This window comes from Euleptes europaea, chromosome 21, assembly GCF_029931775.1.
Source record: "Euleptes europaea isolate rEulEur1 chromosome 21, rEulEur1.hap1, whole genome shotgun sequence".
NCBI lineage: Eukaryota > Metazoa > Chordata > Lepidosauria > Squamata > Sphaerodactylidae > Euleptes > Euleptes europaea.
In genome coordinates this window covers 19,781,830-19,803,745 of record NC_079332.1, presented here as the reverse complement: position 1 = coordinate 19,803,745, position 21,916 = coordinate 19,781,830, and the positions used below count along the sequence as shown (strand labels likewise).

At 47.4% G+C, this 21,916-nt stretch overlaps 1 protein-coding gene across 1 annotated transcript in view; it reads left to right on the top strand.

Annotated features, from left to right (window-relative positions):
* The window catches only part of CREBBP (CREB binding protein), a 128,376-nt gene that overhangs the window by 70,771 nt on the left and 35,689 nt on the right, over window positions 1–21,916 (top strand). Inside the window, exons 18-22 of the mRNA XM_056866166.1 lie at window positions 1,200–1,439; window positions 2,260–2,348; window positions 9,371–9,451; window positions 10,750–10,806; window positions 21,020–21,097. Coding sequence (XP_056722144.1) covers window positions 1,200–1,439; window positions 2,260–2,348; window positions 9,371–9,451; window positions 10,750–10,806; window positions 21,020–21,097 — 545 coding nt within the window. The remainder of the gene's footprint in view (window positions 1–1,199; window positions 1,440–2,259; window positions 2,349–9,370; window positions 9,452–10,749; window positions 10,807–21,019; window positions 21,098–21,916) is intronic.

The following is a 21,916-nucleotide window of genomic DNA, read 5'->3' as shown; positions in this document are numbered from 1 at the left end:
AGGGGGTTGGACTAGATGGCCTGTATGGCCACTTCCAACTCTGTGATTCTATGAATCTATTGCCCATCAACCGTAAAAAAAAAAAAAAAATCTTAATAGCCAGCTGAGAGCCAGCATGGTTAAGAGTGGTGGTTTGGAGCAGCGGGTTTAATTCCCCACTCCACATGAGCGGTGGACGCTAATCTGGTGAACTGGGTTGGTTTCCCCCCTCCTACACATGAAGCCAGCTGGGTGACCTTGGACTAGTCACAGTTCTCTTAGAGCTCTCTCAGTCCCACCTACCTCACAGGGTGTCTGTTGCAGGGAGGGGAAGGAGATTGTAAGCCAGTTTGATTCTTCCTTAAGTGGTAGAGAAAGTCGGCATATAAAAACCAACTCTTCTTCTTCTTAATTGCCCATCTAACTTTTAAAAGTTTTAGTATTATGGAACAGGCTCTCCATCTACTTTTTCTACCCCATCAATAATCTTATAAACCTGTTTCGTGTCTCCCCTTGTCATCTTTTGTCTTAGAACTATACAGTCCCAACCTTTTAGTCTTTCCTCATAGGAAAGGTGCTGCAACCCCTGCTGTACTTTTACCAGCTCTGCAATATATTTTTTTAGTATGGTCCATTCTCCCCAAGATTTGCTTTTTTTTTCCAGCTAAGGTTTTCTGTCACTTCTTCTTTAGTTGAGGGTCTTCCACAGAGATAATATTTGTTTCTATGACTTGTCCAAACTTTTTAAATAGTTCAGTCCTTTATGTAGCTTTAATCAAAGGCTGGAAGAAATCATAGAGTTGGAAGGGACCACCAGGGCCATCAAGTCCAACTCCCTGCACAATGCAGGAAATTCACAACTACCTCCCCCCTCCACACCCCTAGTGACCAGAAGATGGCCAAGATGCCCTCCCTCTCATCATCTGCCTAAGGTCACAGATTCAGCATTGCTGACAGATGGCCATCTAACCTCTTCTTAAAAACCTCCAGGGAAGGAGAGCTTACCACCTCCCAAGGAAGCCTGTTCCACTGAGGAACCGCTCTAACTGTTAGAATTTTTTTTTTATTTTTTGAAAATCAAGATGATGCCTGCTGCCCGTAGCATATATCCGTGAGGTCTCCAGTGTATGCCGCTGCTGCTAATAAAGTCTTGGGAATGGTTTAGGCATTAGTCATCTAAATGTCTAGCTAATTAAATGTTCCTCTTTTTTTAATTGAAGGATTATTTCGACATTGTGAAGAATCCCATGGATCTTTCCACAATTAAACGCAAATTGGATACGGGACAGTACCAAGAACCGTGGCAGTATGTGGATGATGTCTGGTTAATGTTTAATAACGCCTGGCTTTATAATCGCAAGACATCCAGAGTCTATAAATTTTGCACTAAACTTGCTGAGGTCTTCGAACAAGAAATTGACCCTGTTATGCAGTCCCTGGGATACTGTTGTGGGCGCAAGGTATGTGTGTGCTTGCTTTCTTTACCGCTGTGAAAATTGTTGTTTTGCAAACAATGCTTTAAAGGTGTTTTTTTTTATTTTAATTTTGTTATATTTCTTAGTTTGCATCACTTTCTACCCTTAAAACTTTTTAAAAGCCAGCGTGGTGTATTGGTTAAGAGCGGTGGTTTGGAGCTGTGGACTCTAATCTGGAGAACCGGGTTTGATTCCTCACTCCTCCACATGAGCAGCGGAGGCTAATCTGGTGAATCGGATTGGATTCCCCACTACTACACACAAAGCCAGCTGGGTGACCTTGGGGTAGTCACAGCTCTCTTGGAGCTTTCTCAGGCCCATCTCCCTCACAGGGTGTCTGTTGTGGAAAGGGGAAAGGAAGGTGATGGTAAGCCGGTTTGATTCTTCCTTAAGTGGTAGAGAAAGTCGGCTTACAAAACACCAACTACTCCTCCTCCTCTTCCTCTTCTTCTTCGCTGCTAGTTTCTATATTTGGTTTACTTTATATTTCAAAAAGCTGCTCTTGTTATTTCAAAAAGCTTTGAGTAGCTACTTAAGTAATTAACCACTTTAAAAGCACCATTATTCTGCCTAGAAAGAAAACATTGTCTTATGGAATAATCTAAATATAGGAGCTTTTCTGTACAGGTTTTTGAGTTTTGACTTTTGTGAATTTTGAATTTGCTTTTGAGTTAATCCACTTTTAGATGGCAGGCCCTCTTACCTCGGTTAGGAAAGTGTGCGCTATATGATGCCGTTCTTGTGTGAGAGCATTTATAGTTCTTGATTCTAGCCAACCCTTCCTTGTGGATTTTCTTTTTTGCAGTATGAATTTTCTCCTCAAACTTTGTGCTGCTATGGCAAACAGCTGTGTACCATTCCCCGTGATGCCACCTACTACAGTTACCAGAACAGGTAAGTCTTGGCTTTCTTATGCTCAGGACAAAGCAAGAGCGAAGGAGGAGACAGCCGCTGGCCAAGGTTTTGTCTTAAAACCAGCTCATAGGCATGGAAAATACACACGTTCACACTACGGGCAAGCACCTCATAGGATTTTTCACTAGGCTACAAAGTGCTGGCCTGGGAACGGCTGCTGTTTTGAAAAACAAACAAACCATGGGGAGTGGAATTACGGCCTGGAAAATTCAGTAGCTCAACAAGATGGCTGAATTCTGAGTGCTGATGCCAGCTAGTCTTGAGTGTTGGGTTTGGGTATACGGAGACCTGGGTTCAAACCCTGCTATGCAGTTCACTGGCTGACCGTGGGCCAGGCCCCCTCTCTCTGTTGAACTTCCCTCACAAGTGGTTGGGCTGAAACACTGTTCCAAGGCGCTTGCGGGAAAAGGAGGATACCAGCTACAGTGAGTTTGTTTAAGCACTGAAATGTGTTTTTATTATGCATTAATGAATGGGCTAAAAATGTGGTAATGAAGACGCTCTCTACCCATTTTATTTTGACTTTGCAAAAATGTGCACGTCCATCCGTTGGGACACTATGCTATTTGGAAGTAACAAGAGGGCTGAAATAGCTTAGCCTTTGGCTGTTTTTAAAACCTGCATCTTCCACCACACAGATACCTTCTCATTTTCTTCTCAACATCGGCTGCTGATCCACTTAGCCCATCACTGCCCACCATTATCATAATCATAATAAACCTTTAATGCAGTGGTTCTCAACCTTCCTAATGCCGCGACCCTTTAATACAGTTCCTCATGTTGTGGTCAGTGGCACATTGGCAAAATTTGATCCGGTGCTGAATTTTAGTAAAGGTGCTGCTGGACTAACACGACTGCCCATCTGGAATTATCACCCCTCCGTAGTGCCTGGCTGGGGGCTTCTCAGACCCCTGGCATTCAGCTTGGTAAGGCACAAGTTGTTCAGGCCTGCAGCATGTCCCTTCCTCAGAGAACTGGGATTGGGCCCTATAGGTCTGTTCCCTTAACAGACATACTTCCGTCTGCCAATGCAAGAGGCTCTTTCGTCAGCAAAAAATGCCCGTGCCTTAGCTGAGGGCATCTCGCACTGCAGGGACATGTAGCTGTTGGTGCAGCAGATCCATAGACTCCAATCCATTGGGCAAGCAAGCTCTTCAGTCTACAGCAGATGTTCTCAGAAAAGGAGGAGAAACGGTTGCATTACACAGTCCCAACTTCCCACTGTTAAGAGGAAACGCTGACTGCTTTGTTAGTAGTAGAGCTTCACTTAGGCAGGATTCCAGAGGGGTAGCCATGGTAATCTGCTGAAGCCAAAATAACAAATAAAAAAAGTACTATGGCATCTCAAAGACTAACACATTTATTATGAAATCAGCTTTTGTGAGCCAAAGTCAGCTTCTTGAGATTCATTTGGCAGAGAAATTTATACCCAGGCCACAGAAGAGGGGAAGAAGGGCTATTACAAAGGGATGCCCGATTTTCCAGGTCAAGTTGTGCTAATGTTACATTGTCATGCAGGTGCAGGTGAAATTGAGATTCATGGCTATGAATTGGCTTCATTTATTCCATGTCTTAGAGAGGCAGTGCTGCACAATCCCACTTCATTCCTCATAAGCTGCTACTACAGCAGCAGCATTTTGAACTTTCTGTGTTCTGAATGCTCTGTGAGCTAAAAAGCAAATCTTGCCTTTTTTTCCCCCTCCCTCTTTTCTTCATCCTTGCCTTTCCATCTTTTTCTGTTCAGTGCTGGAAGCTGTGTGTAGCAGTCTTAGTTCAAGAAGCGTCTCAAGTGCAGGAGCTGGCTGCCCAGTGCGGACGGTCAGTCTTTGTCTCATCTCTCTAGGTGAGGACCGCAAGGTCACATGAGAACATCAGTCTCTCCAGTCAGATCATTGGGTCTCAAGGGGAGTGTTGTCAACTCTGACTGACAGCGGCTCTCCAGGGTGCACGGTCGAGGTCTTTCGCATCTCTTAGAGAGGCTGGAGATTGGACCTGGAACCTGATGTTCTGCAACTGAGCCGTGACCCTTCCCTTGAGGTTGACCCTTGTGCCCATTGGCAGCACTTTACAAGAAGGCACACTGGGAGTAGTTCTTCCTGTTCTTACTCCTTTGTGGGGTAGTGCTGCATCAGCCTTGGGATTCAACAGCCGAGGTACCAACAACTTCAGTACCAAGTGGACTGATCTGCTCGGTCTTGACTCTTCTGCTGTCCCCGTGGCCCTGATTCTTGCCCAGCCTGGAAGTCCAAACATCATCAGTGCTGCTCTTTTGAACCAGATGGCCAAACATCCACTTGACAGGCCCCCAGCTATATGTCACAGCTGTAACTTCCCAGTCATCCACTTTGCGCCAGAATCCTTCTTCACCTTTAGCACTCAGGCAAACTGACACTTTCCTCCACCATAACTGTCTGTACTTCTCCCTTGGTCCCTGCTATGGATCCATCTGCCTCTCCCCTTCAGCTCATATTTGAGATCATGCAGTGGGCTTTTCCGATATTAGACCCGTCGTCAGTAAGACATAGTCTGTCACCAGGTGCCCAGCTTGTTGAGTCGTTTTCAGATAGGCAAGTTTGGGATCTCTCTCAAATTTGTTCAGCTTTTCCCTGAGACAGAGTCCTAGGTGCTAACTCCCCCAGGAGCCACCAGTCGGAAAGCCTTTCACCTCAATGTTGAGCCTTCTCCTACTTGCCCTATGACTTATCCTCTTGTCTGTGGGCCACTGGGATTCTCACGTGGATCACTCCCGCAGTACCCAGTTCTGTGGCTGCGGCATATCAGTGGATGACTATAAAACACAGTCATGTTACTGTGCCTTCCTTTGGTACAGGTCCCCTTCAAGATTGGAGAGCAGAAGATCCTGTGATCCCAACTGGGAAACTTCCTTTCCTTTAGGAAGGTGTTCCCCACCATCGCACCTGTGAGCACAAGTGTGATAACCAGCATTTTCCCACTTGCTTCTTCCCTAAAGCAGTACCCAATCCTGGCTTTCCTGCACCTTATTAGAGCTGGGGGTGCTTCAGATGACCCTGGGAATGATAGAATCATAGAGTTGGAAGGGACCTCCATGGTCATCTATGCAGGAAATTCACAACTACCTCCCCCCCCCCCCACACACACACCCCTGCTCCATGCCCAGAAGATGGCTCTGAAGGGAGTGGGATTCAAACAGCTCCTCCCAAGCAGCTGCACTTCTTTCTCCGCTACCTAGGTGTTCTTGACACCTTCAGCCACCTTTCTAGTCCCTTACGTATCAACACTCCTGGTGACAGTTCCCCCCTCAGCATTCAATATAATATTTTCTCGCAGTGTCAACTTAGGTCCACACTCAACTCGCCTCTCAGTCTCAGGATGCCTCCAGACAACTTGAACCACCCTCTTCATGATCCTCCAGAGAGAAGAAGGTTTCAGCAGCATCTTCTGAAGCAGCCTCAGAGTCCTCCCTGACCCCTCTGTTAGCTCACCTCCCCTATGAAGGATCTCCAGTTCTGCACCAAACAGGTGATCTGAAGGACTACTTCATAAGGTCTCAACACCTGCATTCCTTCAGCTGGCCAAGAAATCACGGGATCCCTCAGGCAGAATACCTCCAGAAGGTTGGAGAACATGTACAAGGGGCAACAAGAAGGTTGTTCCTTCCTCTTTCCCTACCCAGTTCCCCCCCCCCACAAGCTTTTTCTTTAGCCCTCCAGACCTATCTCATATGTTCCTCGCTAATGCTTCCACATCGGGATGGGGATCCCACTACAGAAAACAAGTCAGCAAAACCTGCTGCTCCCATAGGGAATTCTTTCCTCATATTGGTGCTCTAGAACGTCTTGCAGGAACATCAGAAGAGAGACCTGCTGGATCAGACCAGTGAGGGTCCGTCTGGAGCCGCCTCCTGTTTCACACAGCAGCCAAACAGCTGCCCTGGAGGGCCAGCAGACAGGGCACGAAGGCCACGGTGCCCTTGCAGGGGCTGCTCCCTTGTGGCTGGTGAATAGTGGTTCTGGGTGGGCACAGCCTGGGCAGGCTAGCCCTTCTGTATGTAAGCTCCTGCCACAATAAAGTTGTTATTCTTTAAGGTGCCATAAGAATTCTGTTGCTTTGGCAAGAGCCACTTGGGATTCTGTTGTGCCTGCAAACACTATAAGTTCAGAGGGAAACCTCTGAACGTTTGTAGGTTACATCTGATCTTCTAATTGGTTTCTAAATTGAATTTTTTCCTTGGGCTTTGCTTAGAGGTAGTGCTGTTCAGGGTTGTCAGTAGAACATCAGACCACATGATATACAACTAGATCTTTGCTTAGTTTTCAGCAATCTTGAAAATATATCTTGGGAAGCAGTTGGGAGGTTGCAAGAAAACCTTCTGATCAGGCGGTCTCCCCGGCTGCTCTCTCACTGGTTTCTAGAGGGCAATCTGAGAGCTGCCATTCGCCAACCGGCCTACCCCTAGCACACAGTCGCAGTGGGGTGGTGGAGGATGGATGTGTTAAGGTGATGGTACTTTGTAGCAAAGGGCGAAAAGGACCTGTATTCAGAAACAAAAGATCAAAGTTACAACTTCTTTCAATGTTGTTGGCTGCTTCTGTTTAAATTGAAGCTGAAGTTTCATACAAGTGTTTTGAATTCGTGTGCAGAGGGGGGTTGTGCAAAGACTGTTCTTCTGAGAGGAGATGATTATGCTAGTAGAATTGAGGACTCCTTAGAAATGTTGTCACATCCAGTTAATTGGAGATCCTCTATTGTTTTAACACTCAGACGGCTGAACTCGACATTTATTTAATAAACGGTAGTCAGATATCACAATGGAGTACATCTGAAAAAACTTTTGTTTTTCAGGGAGTTGCTTGATTTGTACTGGCTCTTTTTCGAAGGCCGAGGAAGCTGTAAAATCATATTTCTTTTCAGGATACATTATTTTAAATATTGTAAGGTCCTCATAAAATGTTTGTAATTGAGGTGAAACAATTATCTACACTCTAGAGAGCGTTTAAAGGGAAACAATCTGTATGTTTCACTTTTGCTTTGGGGATTTCCCTGCAGTTCAGATCCTCGCAGCAGGGGCCATCCCTCCTTGCCAGAGACAGTCACAGGCTGGGTGTGTGTGTGTGGGGGGGGGGGCTAGTGGCATTTGGGGACTTTACAGGGACTGGGGAAGACTGCAGGATTTGGGTGGCTAGAAGGGGTGAGAAGCCAGGTCAGGAGGATCTCTTCAGCTTTGGAAGCTTTTCCTGCATCGCCTCCCAAAATACTTTAATTGGGATACGACGAAAGTGGGGGGGAGGGCAAGGTAATATAAGTTTCTATGGACAGCGAGTGTAAGTTGAAAGTTTGGAAAGATGGATAGAATTGTTGATGGGGGATGGGGACGACTGCAGAATTTAAAAATTCAAGACAGCTGGTCTTCTGTCACTGAAAAATCCCCCTAGCTGTTGCTGTCCGTTTTGTTTAAATCATCTAGAGAGGAGCAACCAGAGCTGGTTCTTTGCTTTCCCAGGCACGAGGCCCTTTTTGCCCGGCTTTTCATCCCTGTGTGATTATGGTGAGCCAAAGACTTCTTGTCTTGAGCCTGCAAAGGAGTCTGGCCTCTGCCCTTGGGAGGGGGCGCCGCCCTCATAGAGGTGCCTGGGGCAAGAGAGTCACCCTTGGGGCTGGCCGGTTCTTTCCCCACTGCAGACTGGGCCCGAATGGTCAGTCCTGGGTGGAGGCGGCCCCTCCACCTGGCCACTCTCTGGGTGCTTATCCTGTGCCGGTCTGCCGTGGGATTGCCCTCCCCAGGCCACGGAGTCTCGGATCAGCTCTCAGCCGTAGCGTTTTGTGATTGTGTGCGAGTGTGAGTGCGTGCTTGAAGGGGCCAACCACCAGACCACCTTCCATCCTTCCCCTTCTGGGGACTTCGTGGTGTTCGGCTTTGGTGTTTAAGCATTGAAACTGCTATGGCTGCTCTTGTTCTTCTCTCCTTGTGTTCTTTGTGAAGTTTATCGTTGTGATCTTGTGCTTTTGTTTATGGCAGTGGCCTTTGTTGTGTTTCCTTTCTGCATATTCTCACCCTTCCCAAACATGTATTCAGTGTTCAGCAGGACTGAGACCATTTTGCTTCCAGTTCATGCAAATCAACAGTGTGCAGACTTTTTCAAATGCAGATTGTATCTGAAAGGAAACTTTGGCTTCAGTTAAGTCGCAGGGCTTTCTGATTTCCCTGCTAGTGAACAGCTGTAAGAAGCTTCTCTTCCAGTTTGCAAACCAATTAATCTGTGCATGAATTCATGATGTGGAATTACAACATAAACTGTGCAATCCACACACACACACACACACACACACACACACACACACACACACACACACACATATATATATATATAACTATATTGCCCAGAAATATATTTGCTGGGTATGACTTTGGTTTCACTTATTTTGGAAGGCATTAAACAAAGCCACCTGCTCACATGTTTAAAAATAAAATTCAGTGTAACTTCTCAGGATGCTCTTGTCAACATACCCTTTCTACTTCTGCAGTTTTAGTGAAATGATTTAAAGCTTAATTTAATTTTGCACACATGCATTGGCTTGTGTAAAATTATTTTCAGTATCTGCTTCAATCAAAGGAAAATCTATTAAATAAATTGAACATGAGATCGAATCTGATCCAGAATCCAAAACTGACCCGCCATAGAGATGGCAGCCCTTCCAGGCCAGCATGTTGTCTGTCAGCAGTGTCTGAAAGGAGGCCGGATGCTGTCCTGCGCTTCGCCTCGGCTTTCTGCTCTGTCTTGTCTCGGTGTTTGCATCTGACTACTGATGTCTGTGCTGTTTGTCCCCTTCCCTCTTCTCTAATCCTTCCCTTCCCTCTGCTCCTTTCTGTTGCCCCACTGACCCATCAATCAACCAACCAACCAACGTCGCTCCCTCTTTCGTCGTGGTGCTCTGCCCTGCTCTGATTGGTGGCTCCGTTGCTTGGGTGGCTGTGTATTTTGATGGACCAGTTCACCCAAATATGGCCTTCTTGCTGACAGGTATCACTTCTGCGAGAGGTGTTTCACTGAAATCCAGGGGGAAAACATTACCTTAGGGGATGACCCTGCCCAGCCACAAACGTAAGTAACTGTGCTTTCTTGTACCGTCAAGTTTAACTTGATGAGGTAAATGAACTGAATGTAGGATGTTTGTATACCCAGCCTTTCTTCCAAGGCGTGTGAGCCTCCGTTCTTGGCATGGTGTGTGTGTGTGAAGTGTGCGACGCCGCTGCCCACTCTGTTTGCATTCATGAGTCTGTTGCCTTTGCGAGCAGCTCTCCCGGCGCAGCTGCTGTGTGCACGGAGCTCTGGCCACTCAGTAAAGCGGTGGCTCTCAGCCACTCTTCTTGTTCGGTGGCTTCCTGTTTGCCACCAGGAGAACAGGACAGTCAAAGGGGTGTTGAGGAGTGTGCCGTGCAGTTGTACTGGTGACCCAGCCTCTGACTGTAAACCTAGCAGGGGGCCTCTGGCCTCTCTTTCAGAGATAACCTAAACGTTGAGCTGCAAATTTATACAAAATGCAGATAATGTTTATTATATAGTGTACACACAATTAAAAACACTAAGCCAAAAAATTAGGCTAATCAATTAAAAGACTAAAAAGATAGTTGCTAATTTACCAACATGGTCGATGATCATAAATATTTGTACATGACCAATAGACAACCAAACACATTTCGGCCTATAAGGCCTTCTTCAGTGGTCATACATACATTTCCATATTTTAGAAACATCCTGAAGTACATATAAAGGTATGCTGAAAAGTAATTATCTTATATATTGTGTGGCCTGTTGCCACTTACTGGTGTAAAGCTTGGAATATTCACCATTTAAATTGACTCTCACTGAGGTCTTATAATGTATTTCCTATTTTGTCAGGATGTGTCTATCATCAGTCAATGATAAAGCATACTGACTGATGATAGACACATCCTGATGAAATAGGAAATACATTATAAGACCTCAGTGTGAGCCAATTTAAATGGTGAGTATTCCAGTCTTTACACCAATAAGTGTAATTACTTCAGGCTGTGTTTCTAAAATATGGAAATGTATGTATGACCACTGGTGGAACCCTATAGGCCGAAATTCATGTCTTTCACCTGCTCCAAGTTCTGGAAGGAGTAGATGATAGCATGGGCTTGCCTTAAACTCAATGCTGTAGCAGTTGCAAAGAGTATATTTAGTGCTATTGAGAGTGATGTGGGCTGTTTTTTGTTTTACACTTAGCCCCTCTCTAGAGTCTTTGAATAGGCTTTTCTGATAGCATGCTCTCTGGGCCCTGTTGTGTGTTTAGAGAAAATGTTTTCTCTTTTTTGAGGTTTAATTTAGCCAAACTGCTTAACCTAAAATACTTTATTTACTCCTTCGGTCTCCAGAACAATTTCGAAAGATCAGTTTGAAAAGAAGAAAAATGACACTCTAGACCCAGAGCCGTAAGTATTGAGCCATCTCAGTGTAAGTATACGACTGTCCTGGGCCAGGGCCTTCTCGGCTCTGGCTCCGGCCTGGTGGAACTCTCTGTTGAATGAGACCAGGGCCTTGTGGGACTTAGCCCAGTTCCGCAGAGCCTGTAAGATGGAGATGTTCCGCCAGGACTGTTGTTGAGGGCAGCAACGGTTTCCATCAAAACTGGCCTCCTTGTCCCTGTTTAATATGTAGTCACGCCTAATTTCATCTTCCCTACCCTCCTTCCTCTCCTGACTGAGGGCTTGCATATGTTTTATTGATGCCTCTGGATCTTAGAATGTGTAACTGGATTTATTGGGAATTTTAAAAGGTAATTTATATGTATTAATACGATTTTTAATTGATTGTACATGGTGTTATATTGGTTGTAAACCGCCTCAAGCCCAACCTCGAAACAGTAAAAATTCAACCCCTTCCAAGGTCAAAACCAGTTGTAAGCTTCTGGTGCGGTTTCCATTGGATGTCAATGGGCAGTGAAGTGTTCTGCTGGGAGCAAAGACAGGATTAAGAGGGTTTCCATAGAAGGCGGCTTTCTGCCTTTCCCCACTTCATTGCCAACTTCCCGTCCAAAATGGGAGCTGCCAGAGTCGTGCCTGCTGTACTCTGAAGGCGGCGGCAGCAGCGCTCCACGGCCCAAGTGCCAGGGCATGGCCAGCAGGCTGAGCAGCCGCACAATCAGAGGTGTCGCTTTCTTAGCCACAGAGATTTCTCAGGCTTAATGAACTTCAAAAGACCAGATTTGTAGGGAGCTGCACTGTAGTTTAGTGTGTGGGTAATTTAAAGTATACTGATGAAACACCATTTATCCTTGGTCTGTGGGTGGAAAATGGTTAGTAAAGTCAGTAAAAGTCAAGGTTTTTTCCATCTTGGTCAGTCGTTTGTCAGGTTGTTTTTAAAAAATGGTCAGTAAGGTCAGTATTTCTTTGTTTTTGTGATTGCAATTTGTGGGTTTATTTGTTTCCATCGCTACATTTTTTGGGGAACATGACAACTTCCTGGTGAGATGACAGATTCTTTTCAGTTCAACTCAAGATAAGACATTCTTTTTCTCGTAAACATAAGGATGAGTGCAGGAATCAGCTGGTTTCATCTCGGCTACATCTGTCAGCGATTTTTCCTGGTGTGCAAGAGGAAACTAGTTCTGGTAGCCACACTGCAGCCGAAGATTGTGCAGGAACGATTCCACTTTAAAAGGTCCAAGATAGTGCAACGAGAGCAGAACTTATCTGGGTGTTGAAAACTATTCTCGTTCTGGGCTCTCCAGGCATCTTGCAACTGTGGGTTTTACCATCATGTGCCCAGGGAGGCAGGACTAAAAGCTTCACTTCCTTTCTTCCTGGGTGGGATCTCCACCCATATCCAGTTTCCGTCCTGCCTTGTACAGGGAAGCAGCTTCGCCGATAGGCTCTGCCATTGGAGTACCCTTTCACCCGGGATTTTCCTCTGTCTTCTGATCCTTTACTCTCTGTTACCTTGGCTCTTCACTTCCTAATTCCTACTCTGTAAAAAAAAAGAGAGAGAGAGAGAGAGAGAGATGCAGCTTCCCTCCGGCTTCTTTTACCGTTCCCCCCCTCCTCCCACTCCTCCGTCTTCGCTCCGGAGAGCAAGATGATGGGCGAACGGGGCGACTCGGACGAGGAGCTCCTCTCCGAGGGGGAGAACAACCGAGCCCTCGTCGCCTCGACAGGGCGGAGTCGCAAGAGAAATTCCAACGGCCGCCTTTGTGGTTCCGCGGAATCGGGCGTGGAGAGCCCAGGTGCCTCAAAATCGGGGCGCGCTGCAAACCCAGGCGCGGAGGTTTCGGGCGCCACAAAGAGCATGCTCGGCCGAGCCGCTTGAAAATGGCGCCCACGGGTTCCCGCGCAGCGGCGAGTCGAGCAGCGGCATGCCGGTAGTGAGTACTCCGCCAGGGGAAGGCGCGCCTTTTAAAAGCGGGGGGGCGCATGCACGTTTGCCCCAGATTCTCCATTTTCCCACGGGGAAGCCTTTAATTTGTTTACGGGAGTTATGGAAAAGCAGGCACAGATGCTGCAGGCTTTTAGCCAGTCCCTCTCCCCTCTGTTCAGGTCCTTGGGGAAATTTTCTCAGGATAGTGCTACGAGCTCAGACTCTGGAGACCCTCAGGGCACACCTGGTGGGGGCCCCCTAGAGACAAAAGGGCTGGGCTGGAACACAAAGGCAGCAAGGAAATCCTCCCGCGCTCTCCAGACCAGGGCCTCCCTGGAGGATGACTCATCCATTTTGGGTGATTCCAAAGGCGGGGAGAGCAGAGAGGAGGGCGAATTTGACTCCGATGAAGACAACCACTGGTTTGGGAGGAACAACAGCCTCGCCTCTTTGGGGCAGAGGATTTTCAGAGCCTACTAACAAAGGCCCTAGTTGCCCTAGATCTGAATGGAGAGCCAGACCTGGCTTCAGTGACTACTAACACAAAGAAAAAAGGGGATAAGGAATTTTTTCCCAGGTCCCAGCCCCGGCAACATACCTTTCCTTTCCCGGAATATTTTGAAAACCAGGTCAAAGCAGAATTAGACAAACCCCTGGCCAACAGACAGTTCCCAGCCAGCGTCAAGAGGCTCTATGCCATGACACCTCAGGCTATGGAACTTTTACAGGTACCTCTCATTGATGCCCCAGTCACCGCAGTCCACTCCCCGGACCGACCCGCTGAGGACGGCATGGGCAACATAAGAGACCCCATGGACAGAAAGGCCGAGAACCTAACCAAGAAAATTCATGACTCCTCGGCACTAGCCATTCAAGCCTCAGCAGCCACTTCAATCATGGCCAGAGCATCCATAGTTTAGATTAGAAAGATAGCTCAGCTGTATTCAGGCGAGAACCGCAGGGTTGTAGAGGGCCTTAATCGCCTCTCCAAAGCGGCTGCTTTCATGGCAGATGCGTCCTTTGACTCAATTACCTTCGCAGCCCGCAGCCTATCCTCCGCCATAGCAGTGAGGAGGTCCCTGTGGTTGAGGCCTTGGCAGAATGAGTTCAAAACAAAGTCACTCACCCTTTCCTACCCCTTCAAAGGAGGGAAGCTGTTTGGGGAGAGGCTTGAAAAGATCCTGGTCGAGGACAAGGATAAGAGGAAGATTCTGCCAAAGTCAGCTAGAAAAGATAGGAAATCCACCACTTCCTACCCTGCCTTCAGGTCCTTCCACGCACTACCACGTCTCAGGCCAGACCAACGTAGAGATGGCTGGAACAGCTCCAGGGGCTCCTTTTGCAGGGGGAGTGGAAAGTTTTTTCGTCCCCAACAGGACCAACAGCATTTCCACCCCAAGGGAGACAAGTTCTCCAAGGGCAATAAGCCATGACGCCGAACAACTGGCAGTGGGGGGGAGACTGCAGCACTTCAGCCACAAGTGGGCCCCTCCCCACACAGACGTTTGGGTATCCCGGGTGGTGTCTGAGGGATATCGAATAGAGTTTGTGAACACACCAAAAAGCAGATTCCTGAGGTCCCCCACATCACAAAAGAGGGAAAAGCACCAGAGAATCCTGGCAGCCCTAAACCATCTCATGTCCATGCAGGCTATAGAGGCAGTTCCCTCCACGGAGATTGGCAGCGGGACTTATTCAGTCTTCTTTACAGTCCCAAAACGCAATGGGGACTGGAGGGCCATCCTGAACCTGAAGCCCCTGAACAGGGCTGTAAGGTACAGAAGGTTCAGGATGGAGACATTGAAGTCCATCATAGAGGCCCTGCAGCCGGGGGACTTCATGACGTCCTTGGATCTGAAAGAAGCCTACCTGCATATCCTCATTCACCCTCTGCACAGGAGGTTTCTCCGCTATTACTACTCGGGGAAACATTACCAATTCAGGGCCCTCCCCTTCGGATTGGGCTCCGCCCCTCGAGTGTTCACCAAGGTACTTATAACCTTGTTGGCCACCCTCAGACTGGAGGGGATAAGAGTTTTTCCCTACTTGGACGATTTGCTGATCTGTTCCAGGTCTGTGCCAGAAGCAGAGGCCCACACACACAAGGTAGTGCAGACTCTGTCAGAGCACGGCTTCCTGATAAATCTGGAGAAAAGCCAGTTGACACCCACTCAGTGCCTACGCCATCTAGGGGTCATTTTGGACACCAGCAGGAATTTAGTCTCCCTGCCCCCAGACAAGATACAAAAAATCAGATCCGTGGTCCTAACACTGCTAAGGGCAAAATCGGGAAAAGTAATGTTTCTAACCAAGTTGATGGGACTAATGGTGTCTTTCCTGAGTTGTGTTCCCTGGGCCAGGTTCCACTCGAGACCACTGCAGAGCCTTCTACAGCCTCACCAGCAGCTGATCACCAAGAAGTTAAACAAAAGCCTACTACTGGACCAGAGCTTCCGGTCCAGCCTACTGTGGTGGCACAACTCAAGGAACCTCAGCAAGGGACTGGCCTGCCTGATGGCGGATCAGATCCAGATCCACATGGACGCCAGCATGGAAGAATGGGGAGCGACATGCCTGTCTCATATATCCCAAGGAACGTGGTCAAGGTCAGAAAAAGGTCTTCACATAAACGTCCTCGAGCTCAGAGCCATCCGCCTAGCCCTGATCCAGTTTCAAGACACGCTTCGCCATGGTCACATCCTCGTGAGAACAGACAATGTGTCAGCCAAGGCACACATAAACAAGCAAGGGGGCTCCAGGTCGTCAAGGCTTCACAAGGAAGCAGTCCTCATATTCACCTGGGCAGAAAAGAACCTCCGGTCCATCTCGGCGGAACACGTCAGAGGAGTCCTAAATCTCCAAGCCGACTGGCTGAGTCGCCAGACATTCGACGAAGGGGAATGGACCCTCAACAGATCCATCTTTCTCCAAATCTCAGAGAGATTCGGACAGCCAACAGTGGACCTGTTTGCTTCGAGTGAGAATCATCTCCTCCCACGCTTCTTCACGAGGCACTTCCATCCACAAGCAGAAAAAATGGATGCCCTGGTGTCTCCATTGCCCTCAGAACTCCTCTTCGCCTTCCCACCTCTTCCCATCCTCCCGAAGGTACTCAGAAAGATCAGGAAGGAGAAAGCAACAGTCATCCTGGTCGCCCCATTCTGGACAAGAAGGCCATGGTTTCCCAGTCTCAAGGAGTGTGCCGGCGTAGGCCAAGGGCTGGGCGGTGCCCACAGTCCTCAGACGTGCGGGAGGTATTTAGCCCTTTCGGAGCAGGCAACAAAGATTATGCTATCTACCAGGGTCAGAAGTCAGAGGTGTCGTCAAAGCAAGCAGGAGTCAACAGCCGGAAAGATTAATCAGAGGCAGTAGCAGGAACACAGAGAAACTGCACGGTTGCTTCCGCAAAGTGAAAGCATGCCTGCACTGCCTTTATCAGTCAGTGCACTTCCAAGCTAGGCTTCATCCTGAAAAGACTCAGCACCAGTTCTCTGTCTGTTTAGCCTCTCCAAGCGAGCACTCCTCCTTTTACCCTACAAAACCACACGCTGCCGAGTCCTGATATGCCTATCAGGTTCAGGTGAGCTTGGAGGGCTGCCATTCTCAGCTTCTGCTGCAGGGGTTGGGGGAAGAGTAGCTTCTGTCTGCCCTTGTTCCATCTCTCTGCCTAGCTGTGGTTCCTGCTGAGTTGTTTCAGGCTCCTGTGCTACTGACTGCAATGGAGGTACTGAAGGCCCAGAGGCAACCTGTTCCTCCACTTCAGCGTCCTCCGAGTCCTCAGCTCCCAAGGCAGGGCCCATGACAAGGAGCTGGCGAAACAGCAGCCTTGGGAGCTGCCCCCGATACCAGACCTGCTACTTCAGGGGCCACTGCACCATCCAGACCCTCAATGGCTGCGCTTGACCGCCTGGAAGTTGAGCGGAACTGGCTCCTAGAACAGGGATACAGCACAGCGATTGTCAATACGATGATCGAGGCTAGAAAGCCATCCACTAGAAGAATATACGGCCTGTCATGGAAGGCCTTCGTTCTGTGGTGCAGAAGAAAAGATGTCGATCCTCTATTTCCTAGAGTTCCCAAGGTCCTGGAATTCTTGCAAGACGGAGTGGAACAGGGACTGAAAGCAGCTACAATACGCAGGCAGGTAGCAGCTCTATCGTCGGTCATTCCTTCCACTAACGGCATTGCACTCTCCAGGCACCCACACATTCAGACCTTCCTGAAGGGAGTGATCCAGAATAGCCCTCCAACCATACACCGCTTTCCTACGTGGCGTCTCAACATGGTGCTGGCTGCACTCACTAGACCTCCCTTTGAACCCATCAGGGAGATCCCGCTAAAGATGCTAAGAATGAAATCAATTTTCTTAACGGCAGTTACCTCGGCCAGGAGGGTCTCGGAATTAGGAGCATTGTCAGTTAGGAAGGGCTTGTGTGTTTTTCATAGGGTCAGGGTTGTCCTGCGATCGGACCCGACATTTGTTCCAAAAGTTAATTCGGTGTTTCACCGGGAGCAAGAAATCCACCTGCCGTCCTTCTGCCCCAACCCTAGCCATCCAAAGGAAAAGGAGTGGCACAACTTGGATCTGCGGAGAACCCTCCGGGTCTACATTAAGCGTACGTCTCACCTGAGAAGGTCAGACTCTGTTCATCTCTTTAACCAACCCCAGCAAGGGTCTTAAGATGTGTAGGATGGCTATCGGCTACGCCATAAGACAGTGCATCGCTACGGCGTACCAAGCCAATAAGGTCCCGGTCCCAGAAGGGATCACGGCTCATTCAGTGTGGAGCGCTGCCGCCTCGGCAGCCTTCGACAGACAAGCCTCGGTGGAGGAGATTTGTAAGGCAGCCACCTGGACATCGGTGTCCACCTTCACCAGGCAGTATAAGATTAACACCATGGCTTCTGCCGATGCAGCCTTCGGCAGGAGAGTTCTGCAACACGTTTTGGAAGCTCCTCAGCCCGCCCAAACAGGGTAGCTCTTGGAGATCCCACAGTTGCAAGATGCCTGGAGAGCCCAGAACGAGAATGGAGCCTTGTTTACTTACGTGAGGGCTCCTTCTGTTCTGGGATCGAAGGCATCTTGCCCACCCAGAGCTCGCTTCCAAGACATAGTAGTAATTTGATGAAATCAGTTTCAGGTTTTCAGGGGGCACCCTGTAGGGGATTATACCGTCTCCTTCGCCCGTCCACTTGCTCTCAATACGAGCGTGTGTATTCCTAAGTGCTCATGTGAATATGTTTCCTCTCATTTTCTTCTCACACTCTAATAATCCCGGGTAGCGTTGTTGCTGTTCTTTGCACTTACCTGTCTCCGAAAACTGGATATGGGTGGAGATCCCGCCCAGGAAGACAGGAAATTAAGCTTTTAGTCCTGCCTCCCTGGGCACGTGATGGTAAAACCCACAGTTGCAAGATGCCTTCGATCCCAGAACAGAAGGAGCCCTCACGTAAGTAAACAAGGCTCCATTTCGGCTTAATTTTCTTTTGAGCCACCTTGTGAACATATTGGGGAAACTTTCCAAATGGAGTGCCCCAAGATTTTTCCCTCTCCAGGACAAAGACACGGTACCTAACAAACAACAGATGCACTGGCCCCATACAAGTAGCGATGGGCCAAATGTCAATAAGGCTGTCACTGAACTCATGAGCGATTATCTTATTTTGACAGACAGCCTGTGGTCAGAGCCTTAGCTGGGGGGGAGGGTAGCCAGTCCCCCTGGGGCATGCAAATTGGGTGGCAGAACTGCCTCTGCTGTAGGAGAGGCGGGCCGGGTAGGAGAGGCAGCTCTGCCACCCTCTCTGCATGCCCCAGGGGTGCTGGCTGCCCTCCTCCCCCCCACTTCAGCTACGGCCCTGCCTGTGGTAGATATTGGCACTTGTAACATTTATATGACCTGGATGGCCCAGGCTAGCCTGATCTCATCAGATCTCAGAAGCTAAGCAGGGTCAGCCCTGGTTAGTATTTGGATGAGAGACCACCAAGGAAGTCCAGGGTTGCTGGGCCGAGGAAGGCACTGGCAAACCACCTCTGTTAGTCTCTTGCCATGAAAACCCCAAAAGGGGTCACCATAAGTCGGCTGCGACTTGATGGCACTTTACACACACACACAACATTTATATAGTCCATAGTGCATTCCGTAGGGGCCTGGCAGAACTGGGAGACGATGCATCAAATTTACTTTCCTTTCTTCATGGTTTTTTTGATTGGTGTCTATCCCAATGGGAGGATTTCACAAAATTCAAAGAGGCTTTGGCATTCCAAATCATTGTTTCTTGAAACATGTTTCTTCTGGAAAGAGTGCTTGCCGCAAGACTGATTGCACAGTGGCCAGCAGTTACGCAATAACTTTGTTCCTTTGTTGACTTTGTTCATAAAGAGTAAAAGTGATTTGGTGAAATCTTCCACAAAGCACTGACGCATAATTAACCTCCTAAAACATGAGACAGTGAAAGCAGAGGTGATGTTTTGTTGCACTAGCGCCCACTTATTTACAAAGTTAACTGGGGTATTTCAGAAAGAAGAGCCTTTGGTGCATGTGATGCCCAGTGAACTAAAAACACAAGAAATACGAACTGTGTTTGTAAGAGTTCAGCCCCATTGTCTCTTGTAGCCTTCAGTGGTGAGCACTAGATAACTGCGAGAGAAGTCATCAGTGAAAGTCGAATCTGACAAACTGAAAAAACTCTGAAACGGAACAGCTACTCTTTTTAATGGGAGCAAAAAATAAATAAATCATAGCAGGCTGCAAACACCTTTTACTTTAGTCATCTTTGGACAAGCCCATCCTCAGAAATCTTGGATGTTTAGCTCCAGCACAGCAAGTCAAAGAAGGAACCCACAAGGATATAATGAAAGTAGCAGCAGCATTCCTGATGGATATTCCACCAGATGTGATTGCGGACGAAGAGCAACTTCTTAGACTTGAAGATGAAACTGCCTGTAAAACCTACCGCATAGAGACATACTGGAATCAGTTCTTTGAAGAGGCAAAACCATCTGGAGATCCAAAATAGCCACTGGCTACCAAGGCGGTGAAAGCAGCATTATTGATATTGCATGGTAGTGCAGACACAGAAAGGGTTTTTTCAAAATCTTGACCAATGAAAGGGCCAGCATGTCAGAGAGAACTTTGAATGCCCACCTGCTGGTCAAAGAAACTTTGTCATGTGTATGAAAACAAGGTATACCATTTTAATATCACACAGATGGCAGAAGCAGCTGATGTTCATTACAAGCAATATTGTGATGAACAGCATGCCACTAAAGAGAAGGAGCAAAAAGAAAAGAATTAAAGGGAAGAGGCAGAGGAGTTAGAAAGGTTTAAGACAATAAGACAGTGAAAAGGATAGTATACAAGACAAGAAAAACCTGAAAAAGCTGAGACAAGAACAGAACGAGAAGAGGATGATGGCTTGAACGTTGCTAATTGATGCAACCAAACATATAAAGGAAGCTGCTGAGGAAAAGGACATGTTGGGATTCAACACAGCTCAGCTCATGTGAGGAGGAGTGGAGAAAGCGACGGAAGAAGAGGACAAGAACAAAATGCAGGCAGATGCAGTGCAGAAAACTGTTGAGAAACGAAAGAGTTCGTTAATAACCTTTTTTCAGCAAAAAACCAAAGTTACAGTAAAAGTAAAGACAAGTCTTACCTTACAGTAATTATGTCTTGTTCTCATAACGTTTATTTTATGTATGGTTTTTAATATGTTTTGCTGTTTTATTATTTGCAGTATGCTGTTATTTTAAAAGAGGAATCTTTTTTGCCTTAAATGTTTTAGTATAATAATGAAAACATTGTCCTATCTTCATAAAAATACTTTTTCAATAAAAAGGTGCGCAGTGGCTGTCTGGGGATGATGGAAGCCAGAAAATAATAATATTTTTTTAATGCAGTCCCAGTTTTACTTTTAAATGCAAATTTATTGATAGGCTGAAATTAAATTGGTCAGTAATTTGACAGTATTTTGTCAGGGTTTTTGGTATTTTGTTCAGTAAAGTCATTAATTTTGACCCTTTGACTAGTTTCCACCACTGTTGGTCATAAAACCATTCTCACAACAAAAGGGCCTTTTAAAAATATTTACAGAAAATGGTTGATACTTGGCAAATGTCAGGAGGAAGAGAGTTACAGTTAATAATCTACTGATAAAACTCAGATGTGTACGTTGCAATTAGTTCTCGGACCATTTTTCTGTCGGGAAGTCTTCACTGAGCCTCCTTTGTGCTCTGGCCTATTTGCTTTGTGGAAATTAAGGCTTGTTCTTTTACCTCGTTCCCTTACTCAGGTTTGTGGATTGCAAAGAATGTGGCCGGAAGATGCACCAGATCTGTGTGTTGCATTATGATATCATTTGGCCTTCAGGGTAAGTGTCTTTGGAGAGTCTTCGATTTTTTTGTGGTGACTTTATATAGAATTTAGAAATATTTTATGGGTGCAGATGATTTGGAACAGAATGCCTTTGTTCTCTGACTTAACCTGAGTAAAGATTGGAGGCACGGCATGCTCAGCTGAGGCGTAACATTAGCATGGCCGTTTGGTTCCACTTGCAAGCTTTGTGTGAGAGAGACGCGATCTTGGTAAAGGGCCCATTGGAAACAGCAGTTCCGTTTTCTTCCTAATTTTTAATCCAAGTGCCCGCCTTCAGCACCCAGCGGGATGTTTTCACATCATTCAGTCCATGCTTTGTTTTCAAGCATTGGAGCCTGACCAGGCCTCTTCAAAAATATCAAGGGCTGAAATGCAGTGGGGATATTAAAACTCTGAAGTCGTCCACCATGGCTCATGGTGTGTGTGGCACCTGGCAGTCTCCACTGTCAATGGAGTAGAATCTGTGCCACCAGAAGGCATTGAAATCTTTCATCCGTGTGACTTGTGGATGCACACTTAGTTCAAAGTGCAGAGCAAGGGCTGCTCTCCAGTCTGTCACAGGGTGGGTGTGCCTCTGACGGCTGCCCCAGGAAGGGCAAGGAGGGAGCAACACGAACTGTCCCCGGAACTCTGAACGCTCAGGCACGACTCTGAAAGGGGCAAATGGATGACTGTGAAGGAGGTCTCAGTAGCTTCCAGACCATCCATCAGGAGCTTTAAAGAGTTAGGCAGTGGGTAAGGCGATGGGATATGTGAGTTTTTTCTCTGAGTGGACATTTGTGCCATTCCCCCTGCTTCAAAACCAGCCTGTGAG